The 13,166-nt window shown below is 44.5% G+C and overlaps 1 protein-coding gene across 5 annotated transcripts in view; it reads right to left on the bottom strand.

Annotated features, from left to right (window-relative positions):
• Positions 1–272: 272 nt before the first annotated feature.
• Positions 273–13,166, bottom strand: part of LOC115203710 (multidrug resistance-associated protein 9) — a 72,453-nt gene continuing 59,559 nt past the window's right edge. For 3 of the 5 annotated variants that reach the window (XM_029768628.1, XM_029768630.1, XM_029768629.1), the window contains 7 exons: positions 12,742–12,831; positions 11,007–11,196; positions 7,477–7,636; positions 6,388–6,466; positions 4,666–4,779; positions 3,856–4,020; positions 273–2,337 (listed from right to left, as the gene is read on the bottom strand). In XM_029768628.1, coding sequence (XP_029624488.1) covers positions 2,245–2,337; positions 3,856–4,020; positions 4,666–4,779; positions 6,388–6,466; positions 7,477–7,636; positions 11,007–11,196; positions 12,742–12,831 — 891 coding nt within the window. In that variant the 3' untranslated portion in view covers positions 273–2,244. The other 2 variants (XM_029768631.1, XM_029768633.1) reach the window with 2 other exon arrangements.

Genomic DNA, 13,166 nt, shown 5'->3' with positions numbered 1-13,166 from the left:
CGCTGTTTTGTCATTTCATAATGGTGTTACTGCTGTTTTGTTACGTCATAAAGGTGTTACTGCTGTTTTGTCACTTCATAAAGGTGTTACTTCTGTTTTGTTACTTCATAATGGTGTTACTGCTGTTTTGTCACTTCATAAAGGTGTTACTGCTGTTTTGTCGCTTCATAAAGGTGTTACTGCTGTTTTGTCGTTTCATAAAGGTGTTACTGCTGTTTTGTCGTTTCATAAAGGTGTTACTGCTGTTTTGTCACTTCATAAAGGTGTTACCGCTGTTTTGTCACTTCATAAAGGTGTTACTGCTGTTTTGTCACTTCATAATGGTGTTACTGCTGTTATGTCACTTCATAATGGTGTTACTGCTGTTTTGTCACTTCATAATGGTGTTACTGCTGTTTTGTCACTTCATAAAGGTGTTACTGCTGTTTTGTCGATTCATAAAGGTGTTACTGCTGTTTTGTCGTTTCATAAAGGTGTTACTGCTGTTGTGTCACTTCATAAAGGTGTTACTGCTGTTTTGTCACTTCATAAAGGTGTTACTGCTGTTTTGTTACTTCATAAAGGTGTTATTTCTGTTTTGTCATTTCATAATGGTGTTACTGCTGTTTAGTCACTTCATAATGGTGTTACTGCTGTTTTGTCACTTCATAAAGGTGTTACTGCTGTTTTGTCACTTCATAAAGGTGTTACTGCTGTTTTGTCACTTTATAATGGTGTTACTGCTGTTTTGTCACTTCATAGTGGTGTTACTGCTGTTTTGTCACTTCATAAAGGTGTTACTTCTGTTTTGTCACTTCATAAAGGTGCTACTGCTGTTTTGTCACTTCATAAAGGTGTTACTGCTGTTTTGTCACTTCATAAAGGTGTTACTGCTGTTTTGTCACTTCATAAAGGTGTTACTGCTGTTTTGTCACTTCATAAAGGTGTTACTGCCTGATCAGCCTCCTCAGTCAATGCTAGCATGACGCTAATGCCCTAGGCTTCAGGACAGACCATTCCCTGAGTGTGTATGTGTCTGTGTGTGTGTGCATGCACACGTGTGTGTGTGTGTTTGTATTTGTTTGTGTGGATAAGCGTGCATGCAGGCACATGCAGATTCATGCGTGTCCATGGAAAACAGAGGAAGCGTTGAGGGGTGGGGGGGCTGACAATTAAGGACAGGTAGGGGGTACGACAATTAAGGACAGGGGGGTGGGGGGGTCTGACAATTAAGGACAGGTAGGGGGTACGACAATTAAGGACAGGTTGGGGTGGGGGGGTCCGACAATTAAGGACAGGTAGTGGGCGGAGACTTAGGTTGTGGGTGTGTCCAGACTTCAGATGGGGGTGTGTCCAGACTACAGATAGAGGTGTGTCCAGACTGCAGATAGAGGTGTGTCCAGACTGCAGATAGAGGTGTGTCCAGACTGCAGATGGAGGGTGTCCAGACTGCAGATGGATGGGTGTCCAGACTGCAGATGGAGGTGTGACCAGACTGCAGATGGAGGGGTGTCCAGACTGCAGATGGAGGTGTGTCCAGACTGCAGATAGAAGTGTGTCCAGACTGCAGATAGAGGTGTGTCCAGACTGCAGATAGAGGTGTGTCCAGACTGCAGATGGAGGTGTGTCCAGACTGCAGATAGAGGTGTGTCCAGACTACAGATGGAGGTGTGTCCAGACTGCAGATGGACGTGTGTACAGACTGCAGATAGAGGGGTGTCCAGACTGCAGATAGAAGTGGACCCAGACTGCAGATAGAGGTGTGTCCAGACTGCAGATAGAGGCGTGTCCAGACTGCAGATGGAGGTGTGTCCAGACTGCAGATAGAGGTGTGTCCAGACTACAGATGGAGGTGTGTCCAGACTGCAGATGGAGGTGTGTACAGACTGCAGATAGAGGGGTGTCCAGACTGCAGATAGAGGGGTGTCCAGACTGCAGATAGAGGTGTGTCCAGACTGCAGATAGAGGTGTGTCCAGACTGCAGATGGAGGTGTGTCCAGACTGCAGATGGAGGTGTGTCCAGACTACAGATGGAGGGGTGTCCAGACTGCAGCTAGAGGGGTGACCAGACTGCAGATGGAGAGGTGACCAGACTGCAGATAGAGGTGTGTCCAGACTGCAGATGGAGGTGTGTCCAGACTACAGATAGAGGTGTGTCCAGACTGCAGATAGAGGTGTGTCCAGACTGCAGATGGGGGTGTGTCCAGACTACAGATGGAGGGTGTCCAGACTGCAGATGGAGGGGTGACCAGACCTGGGCCAGGCTCATGTGCTGATGGTGTTGGCTGCAGCCAGGAGAGCTGCAAACTGAGAATCTGGTCTCTGCATCAGGACCTCTGGACTGTCAAACTCAACCGCCTGCCAGGTGGGCACAGAACACACACACACACACACACACACACACACACACACACACACACACACACACACACACACACACACCAGTTCATTTATACATAAATATATCTCCTCTCAGTCTATCAATATTCACCAATGTTTAGTTTGTTTTTAACCCCTTTTAAAAAACCAACATGAAGCCAATACATGAACGCTTCTCATGAAAAGTGTGAAACAAGAGATCCTTAAAGTTTTATGCTTTAGTTGGAATCAGCTTAAACCCCCCCAGAGTGGGGTTATGTGTTTGTTATTATTATCTGACCCTGCTGGTCATTTATGAACATTTGAACATCTTGGCCATGTTCTGTTATAATCTCCACCCGGCACAGCCAGAAGAGGACTGGCCACCCCTCAGAGCCTGGTTCCTCTCTAGGTTTCTTCCTAGGTTCTGGCCTTTCTAGGGGAGTTTTTCCTAGCCACCCCTCATAGCCTGGTTCCTCTCTAGGTTTCTTCCTAGGTTCTGGCCTTTCTAGGGTAGGTTTTCCTAGCCACCGTGCTTCTACACCTGCATTGCTTGCTGTTTGGGGGTTTTAGGCTGGGTTTCTGTACAGCACTTTGAGACATCAGCTGATGTAAGAAGGGCTTTATAAATACATTTCATTTTGATTTTGATTTGATTTGATTTGTAACAGGCCAGTTAGCTAGTGTGTCTGTGTCTTCCTGTCTGTGTGTCTGTCTTCCTGTCTGTGTCTGTCTTCCTGTCTGTGTCTGTCTTCCTGTCTGTGTGTCTGTCTTCCTGTCTGTGTCCGTGTCTTCCTGTCTGTGTCTGTGTCTTCCTGTCTGTGTGTCTGTCTTCCTGTCTGTGTGTCTGTCTTCCTGTCTGTGTCTGTGTCTTCCTGTCTGTGTGTCTGTCTTCCTGTCTGTGTTCGTGGTGTCTTCCTGTCTGTGTCTGTGTCTTCCTGTCTGTGTCTGTGTCTTCCTGTCTGTGTCCGTGTCTTCCTGTCTGTGTTCATGGTGTCTTCCTGTCTGTGTCTTCCTGTCTGTGTCTGTGTCTTCCTGTCTGTGTTCATGGTGTCTTCCTGTCTGTGTCCGTGTCTTCCTGTCTGTGTGTCTGTCTTCCTGTCTGTGTTCGTGGTGTCTTCCTGTCTGTGTGTCTGTGTCTTCCTGTCTGTCTTCCTGTCTGTGTGTCTGTGTCTTCCTGTCTGTGTCCGTGTCTTCCTGTCTGTCTTCCTGTCTGTGTCTGTGTCTTCCTGTCTGTGTTCGTGTCTTCCTGTCTGTGTCTGTGTCTTCCTGTCTGTGTGTCTGTCTTCCTGTCTGTGTTCGTGGTGTCTTCCTGTCTGTGTCTGTGTCTTCCTGTCTGTGTGTCTGTGTCTTCCTGTCTGTGTCTGTGTCTTCCTGTCTGTGTCTGTGTCTTCCTGTCTGTGTCTGTGTCTTCCTGTCTGTGTTCATGGTGTCTTCCTGTCTGTGTCTTCCTGTCTGTGTATGTGTCTTCCTGTCTGTGTCTGTGTCTTCCTGTCTGTGTCCGTGTGTATAGCCTACCTTTCCGGCGTCCATGACCAGTATACGGTCTGACTCCAGGACAGTGTTAATGCGGTGAGCAATAGTAAGCATGGTACAGTCCTGGAAGACGTCTCTGATGGTGTGCTGGATGAGAGAGTCTGTCTCCGAGTCGATCGACGCTGTCGCTTCGTCCAACAAGATGATCTGAGAAAGACGGAGGAGAGACCAGACTAATAACTTTCATTAAGGTTATTAGGTTACCAGCTGTGTAGTCTCGCAATGCCATCCTTCCAGGTCTGGAAGAAGCTTGGAAATCGAGGCTAGGTAACTATGTCAAATTGCAATTTATTAATGTCAATTAGGTAGTAAATACCTGGTAATTTCAGGACTGTAAAATACCTTTTCCTGGAATACGGTATGACTAGCTGTATGTACTGTAAAATACATTTTTCCTGGAATACAGTATGACTAGCTGTATGTACTGTAAAATACATTTTCCTGGAATACAGTATGACTAGCTGTATGTACTGTAAAATACATGTTCCTGGAATACAGTATGACTAGCTGTATGTACTGTAAAATACATTTTTCCTGGAATACGGTATGACTAGCTGTATGTACTGTAAAATAAATTTTTCCTGGAATACGGTATGACTGGCTGTATGTACTGTAAAATACATTTTTCCTGGAATACAGTATGACTAGCTGTATGTACTGTAAAATAAATTTTTCCTGGAATACGGTATGACTGGCTGTATGTACTGTAAAATATATTTTCCTGGAATACAGTATGACTAGCTGTATGTATATTCTACGTCGCTGTAAAAGGAGATGTTTCTGTGGGCTGACCTTGGAGTTCCGTAACAGTGCTCTGGCCATACACATCAGCTGTCTCTCTCCTACAGAGAAGTTCTCCCCGTTCTCCACCACCTCAGACTGCAGCTTCTCAGGGAGACTGGAGATCTGAGACACACAGAGGGACGTGGCAATGTTGCTATCATCATGATAGTGATGGTCATCATCGGCACAATTGTTGCCATCATCAAAACCATCATCACCATCACCATCATCACCATCACCATCATCATCACCATCATCATCATCACCATCATCACCATCATCACCATCATCCCCATCACCATCATCACCATCATCCCAACCACCACCATGACCACCACCACCATCATCACCACCATCATCATCACCACCATCACCACCACCATTATCATCACCATCATCACCACCACCATTATCACCACCACCACCACCACCACCACCACCACCACCATCACCATCATCATCACCATCATCATCACCATCACCACCACCATCACCACCACCATCATCATCACCATCATCACCACCACCATCATCATCATCATCCCAACCACCAACATCACCACCACCACCATCATCACCACCATCATCACCATCACCATCACCATCACCACCACCATCATCATCATCACCACCATCACCATCATCCCAACCACCACCACCATCACCACCACCACCATCACCACCATCACCACCATCATCATCATCACCACCATCACCATCATCCCAACCACCACCACCATCACCACCACCACCACCATCATCACCACCATCATCACCATCACCATCATCATCACCATCACCACCATCACCACCATCACCACCATCATCACCACCACCACCATCATCACCATCATCATCACCACCATCACCACCACCACCACCATCATCACCACCACCACCACCATCATCACCACCACCATCATCACCACCACCACCACCATCATCACCATCATCACCACCACCACCACTATCATCATCACCACCACCACCACCATCATCATCCCCACCACCACCATCATCACCACCACCACCATCATCACCACCACCACCATCACCACCCCCACCACCATCATCATCACCACCACCAACATCATCATCCCCACCACCACCATCATCATCACCACCACCATCATCACCACCATCACCATCATCACCACCATCATCACCACCATCACCATCGTTATCATCATCACCACCATCACCATCGTTATCATCATCACCACCATCATCATCATCATCACCACCATCATCATCACCACCACCACCACCACCATCATCATCACCACCACCACCACCACCACCACCATCACCACCATCACCATCACCACCACCACCACCACCATCACCATCACCACCACCACCATCACCACCATCACCACCAGCACCACCATCACCATCATCCCCACCACCACCATCACCACCATCATCACCACCAGCATCACCATTACCACCATCACCACCATCATCATCACCACCATCACCACCATCATCACCACCAGCACCACCATCATCACCATCACCACCATCATCATCACCACCATCACTACCATCACCATCACCACCATCACCACCATCACCACCATCACCACCATCATCACCACCATCATCATCACCACCACCATCACCATCTATACTCCTGTGACTTTCAACTGGTGTCAACACTTGAGCTCTGTCAGCCAGCAGACAGTAAACCATGCCTTCTGTAATGGTCCACATAGAGGCTGTACATACTGTGTGTTTCATGTAGGTCTTCTCCAGAGCAGACCAGATGTCCTCATCGCTATAGCTGTTGAAAGGATCCAGATTATACCTGCAGCAGGGGAACAAATCACATGTAGAGATACAGTAATACTGGCTGACAGAGTAGAGATACAGTAATACTGGCTGACAGAGTAGAGATACAGTAATACTGGCTGACAGAGTAGAGATACAGTAATACTGGCTGACAGAGTAGAGATACAGTAATACTGGCTGACAGAGTAGAAATACAGTAATACTGGCTGACAGAGTAGAGATACAGTAATACTGGCTGACAGAGTAGAGATACAGCAATACTGGCTGACAGAGTAGAGATACAGTAATACTGGCTGACAGAGTAGAGATACAGTAATACTGGCTGACAGAGTAGAGATACAGTAATACTGGCTGACAGAGTAGAGATACAGTAATACTGGCTGACAGAGTAGAGATACAGCAATACTGGCTGACAGAGTAGAGATACAGTAATACTGGCTGACAGAGTAGAGATACAGTAATACTGGCTGACAGAGTAGAGATACAGTAATACTGGCTGACAGAGTAGAGATACAGTAATACTGGCTGTCAGAGTGGTTATATTACCTGGTCTATGGAGTCTGTTTCTACAGGTGACTAGAGTACTGTGTAGACAGTGGTAGACAGTGGTATTACCTGGTCTATATGGTAGACAGTGGTATTACCTGGTCTATATGGTAGACAGTGGTATTACCTGGTCTATGGAGTCTGTTTCTATAGGTGACTAGTGTACTGTGTAGACAGTGGTAGACAGTGGTATTACCTGGTCTATAGAGTCTGTTTCTATAGGTGACTAGAGAACTGTGTAGACAGTGGTAGACAGTGGTATTACCTGGTCTATATGGTAGACAGTGGTATTACCTGGTCTATATGGTAGACAGTGGTATTACCTGGTCTATGGAGTCTGTTTCTATAGGTGACTAGAGAACTGTGTAGACAGTGGTAGACAGTGATATTACCTGGTCTATAGAGTCTGTTTCTATAGGTGTCTAGAGTACTGTGTAGACAGTGATATTACCTGGTCTATATGGTAGACAGTGGTATTACCTGACTGTACCGATGAACAGGACGGGGTCCTGGGGGATGACTGATAGTTTACTGCGGAGGTCCTCCACGCCGATAGCGCTGGTGTCCACCCCATCTATGAAGATAGTCCCTGCAGCTGGTTCCACCAGACGGAACAGGGCTACCCCTAAAGAAGACTTCCCTGTTGGGTGACATATAATATCCAGGTTATATCCAACACATCCAGGATATATACAACACATCCAATATATATAAAACACATCCAGGTTAGATACAGAACATCCAGGATATATACAGAACATCCAGGTTATATACAAGACATCCAGGTTATATCCAACACATCCAGGTTATATCCAACACATCCAGGTTCTATACAAAACAGCCAGGTTATATACAACACATCCAGGTTATATACAACACATCCAGGTTATATACAACACATCCAGGTTATATGCAACACATCCAGGTTATATACAATACATCCAGGTTATATACAAGACATCCAGGTTATATACAAGACATCCAGGTTATATACAACACATCAAGGATATATACAACACATCCAGGTTATATACAACACATCCAGGATATATACAACACATCCAGGATATATACAACCCATCCAGGTTATATACAAGACATCCAGGTTTTATACAAGACATCCAGGTTATATACAAAACATCCAGGATATATACAACACATCCAGGTTATATACAACACATCCAGGTTATATACAACCCATCCAGGTTATATACAAGACATCCAGGTTATATACAAGACATCCAGGTTATATACAAAACATCCAGGATATATACAACACATCCAGGTTATATACAACACATCCAGGTTATATACAACACATCCAGGTTATATACAAGACATCCAGGTTATATACAAGACATCCAGGTTATATACAAAACATCCAGGATATATACAACACATCCAGGTTATATACAACACATCCAGGTTATATACAACACATCCAGGTTATATACAACACATCCAGGTTATATACAACACATCCAGGATATATGCAGTAAATCCAGGTTATATACAACCCATCCAGGTCACATCCAGGTCACATCCAGGTCACATCCAGGTCACATCCAGGTCACATCCAGGTCACACCAGAGACACAGGAAGATAAAACAAAGACAACGAAATGTTGCTTCACGATTGACACACACTTCTTGAATAAAAATACTTATCTTTTGTCCACTTTTTAACAACAGTTATTCACTTGACTAGTTAGATATTATTTTTTAGCTATTTCAAGTTAACTAAAGGCTCGATTAGTAACATACAGTGCAGTAGGAAAGTATTCAGACCCCTTCCCTTTTTACACATTTTCAGTCACAGGCGTCAAAATGAGTAGACCAAGGTGCAGCGTGGAATATGTTCATCTTGTAGTTTTAATGCAAAAATGAACACTTTACAAATTAAACAAAAATGACAGCCGACAGTTTCGTCAGGTACTTACAACTAAACGGAAAACACTACCCACAACCCCAAAGGAAAAACTGGCTGCCTAAGTATGGTTCCTAATCAGAGACAACGAAAGACACCTGCCTCTGATTGGAAACCATACCCGGCCGAACATGAAAACCAACACATAGAAATAGATACCTAGAACAAACCCACATAGAAACAGAAAACCCAAAATACATACAAAACAAACCCCCCCCCCCCCCCCCCCCCCCCCGCCACGCCCTGACCATACTACTATGGCAACTGACCTCTTTCACTGGTCAGGACGTGACATTTTGTTACGTTACAGCCTTATTCTCAAATGTATTAAATCGTTTTTTCCCCCTAATCAATCTACACACATTATCCCATAACGACAAAGCGAAAACAGGTTTTTAGAAATGTTTGCAAATGTATAAACAATTATACAAATAATACCTTATTTACAATAAGTATTCAGACCCTTTGCTATGAGACTTAAAATTGAGCTCAGGTGTATCAAGTTTCTACAACTTGATTGGACTCCACCTGGGGTAAATTCAATTGATTGGACATGATTTGGAAAGGCACACACCTGTCTATATAAGGTCCCACAGTTGACAGTGCATGTCAGAGCAAAAAAACAAGCCATGAGGTTGAAGGAATTGTCCGTAGAGCTCCAAGACAGGATTGTGTCGAGGCACAGATCTGGGGAAGGGTACCAAAACATTTCTGCTGCATTGAAGGTCCCCAAGAACACAGTGGCCTCCATCATTCTTAAATGGAAGAAGTTTGGAACCACCAAGACTCTTCCTAGAGCTGGCCATCATGCTGTGGGGATGTTTTTTAGCGGCAGGGACTAGGTGACTAGTCAGGAGAGATGAACGGAGCAAAGTACAGAGAGATCCTCGATGAAACCTACTCCCCAGAGTGCTCAGGACCTCAGACTGGGGTGAAGGTTCCTACAACAACACTAAGCACAAAGCCAAGACAACGCAGGAGTGGCTTCGGGACACATCTCTGATTGTCCTTGAGTGGCCCAGCCAGAGCCCGGACTTGAACCCGATCAAATATCTCTGGAAAGACCTGAAAATAGCTGTGCAGTGATGCTCCATCCAACCTGACAGAGCTTGAGAGGATCTGCAGAGAAGAATGGGAGAAACTCCCCAAATACAGGTGTGCCAAGCTTGTAGCGTCATACCCAAGAAGACTCAAGGCTGTAATCCCTACCAAAGGTGCTTCAATAAGGTACTGAGTAAAAGGTCTGAATACTTATGTGATATTACAGTATTTTATCATGAATACATTTGCAAAAATGTCTAAATACCCATTTTTGCTTAGTTATTATGGAGATTTGTGTGTAGATTGATGAGGGGGGAAAAAACAATTTAATACATTTTAGAATAAGGCTGTAAAATGTAACAAAATGTGAGGAAAAAGTCAAGGGGTCTGAATACTTTCGGAATGTACTGTATGTATGTAACGGTTGTCGTCGGATACAGACCAAAACGCAGCGGGGAAATGTGCACTCATCTTCTTTATTATAAACGGACAAGAAGGAGAACCAAAACAAACACAACGACTAATCACATGCTAGTAAAGCACAAGGCTATACACAGAACAATCTCCCACCAAGCACTCAACAAACACACACCTATATATAGGACTCTCAATCAGAGGCAACTAGAAAACACCTGCCTCCAATTGAGAGTCCAACCCCAATAAACAAAACATAGAAATACAAAAGACTAGACAGAACATAGAAATACACTAACATAGAACAGTGCCCAAAAACCTCCCCGGAATACATAAATCAAATACCCTACTAAACAAACCACCACCCCGAACCACATAAAACAAATACCCCCCTGCCACGTCCTGACCAAACTACAAATACAAATAACCCCTATTACTGGTCAGGACGTGACAATATAGCAATGACAATGTTAACTGTTGTGTTTCATGCTAACATTATGACAGTGAGTGGGGTGGTCTAAACTGATGCCTTACCGGAGCCTGTAAAATACAGTTAGCCACCAGGAGCAGGCATAAAGAAACAATACAGACAAGTTAAACTCTGACAATGTGTTGGACTGAAGCCTTACCGGAGCCTGTTCTCCCCACGATGCCAAGCTTCTCCCTGGGCTGGATGTTGAGCTGTAGTCCGTCGAGCACGATGGGGGTGTTGGCTCTGTACCTCATCGTGTAGTCCTTAAAGGAGATGGCCCCTTTATGAGGCCAACCTTCTGGGATGAGGGCGTCTTTAACCCTCCTGGGCGCCTCAGACACACAACCCTGGACAGAAACATGATTTTAACAGAAAACATCCTGGACGCCTCAGACACACAACCCTGGACAGAAACATGATTATAACAGAAAGCATCCTGGGTATTTCAGACACACAACCCTGGACAGAAACATGATTATAACAGAAAGCATCCTGGGTATTTCAGACACACAACCCTGGACAGAAACATGATTATAACAGAAAGCATCCTGGGTATTTCAGACACACAACCCTGGACAGAAACATGATTATAACAGAAAACATCCTGGGTATTTCAGACACACAACCCTGGACAGAAACATGATTATAACAGAAAGCATCCTGGATGCCTCAGACACACAACCCTGGACAGAAACATGATTATAACAGAAAGCATCCTGGACGCCTCAGACACACAACCCTGGACAGAAACATGATTATAACAGAAAGCATCCTGGGTATTTCCGACACACAACCCTGGACAGAAACATGATTATAACAGAAAGCATCCTGGGTATCTCAGACACACAACCCTGGACAGAAACATGATTATAACAGAAAACATCCTGGGTATTTCAGACACACAACCCTGGACAGAAACATGATTATAACAGAAAGCATCCTGGGTATTTCCGACACACAACCCTGGACAGAAACATGATTATAACAGAAAGCATCCTGGGTATCTCAGACACACAACCCTGGACAGAAACATGATTATAACAGAAAACATCCTGGGTATTTCAGACACACAACCCTGGACAGAAACATGATTATAACAGAAAGCATCCTGGGTATTTCAGACACACAACCCTGGACAGAAACATGATTATAACAGAAAGCATCCTGGACGCCTCAGACACACAACCCTGGACAGAAACATGATTATAACAGAAAGCATCCTGGACGCCTCAGAAACACAACCCTGGACAGAAACATGATTATAACAGAAAGCATCCTGGACGCCTCAGACACACAACCCTGGACAGAAACATGATTATAACAGAAAGCATCCTGGGTATTTCAGACACACAACCCTGGATAGAAACATGATTATAACAGAAAGCATCCTGGGTATTTCAGACACACAACCCTGGACAGAAACATGATTATAACAGAAAGCATCCTGGGTATTTCAGACACACAACCCTGGACAGAAACATTATTATAACAGAAAGCATCCTGGATGCCTCAGACACACAACCCTGGACAGAAACATGATTATAACAGAAAGCATCCTGGGTATTTCAGACACACAACCCTGGACAGAAACATGATTATAACAGAAAGCATCCTGGGTATTTCCGACACACAACCCTGGACAGAAACATGATTATAACAGAAAACATCCTGGATGCCTCAGACACACAATCCTGGACAGAAACATGATTATAACAGAAAGCATCCTGGGTATTTCAGACACACAACCCTGGACAGAAACATGATTATAACAGAAAGCATCCTGGACGCCTCAGACACACAACCCTGGACAGGAGAATAACAGTGTATTTTAAGGAAATGAAGACGGTAAGACATTATTTGTGTATTTGAGTTGAAAGTGTTGACGTTCTCACCACGATGTATTCCTGTAGTCTCTCCACTGACAGGAACTTGGCCTCCAGCTCTGTAGAAAGTCTGACTACGTACTGGAGAGTTCCTGTCAACTGGACAACAGATAACAAGAAAAAAACACAATCAACAAACTCCATCACAACTGGTCATCTGACAATTCTTCCCTGTAGATTTACCTTTGGAATCCCTGGTGTATTAGACTCTACATTAGACTCTACCTGTATGGAGTATTAGACTCTACATTAGACTCTACCTGTATGGAGTATTAGACTCTACATTAGACTCTACCTGTATGGAGTATTAGACTCTACCTGTATGGTGTATTAGACTCTACCTGTATGGAGTATTAGACTCTACCTGTATGGTGTATTAGACTCTACCTGTATGGAGTATTAGACTCTACCTGTATGGAGTATTAGACTCTACC

This window comes from Salmo trutta, chromosome 12 (assembly GCF_901001165.1).
Source record: "Salmo trutta chromosome 12, fSalTru1.1, whole genome shotgun sequence".
Lineage (NCBI taxonomy): Eukaryota > Metazoa > Chordata > Actinopteri > Salmoniformes > Salmonidae > Salmo > Salmo trutta.
This window is presented reverse-complemented; position numbering and strand designations above follow the sequence as displayed.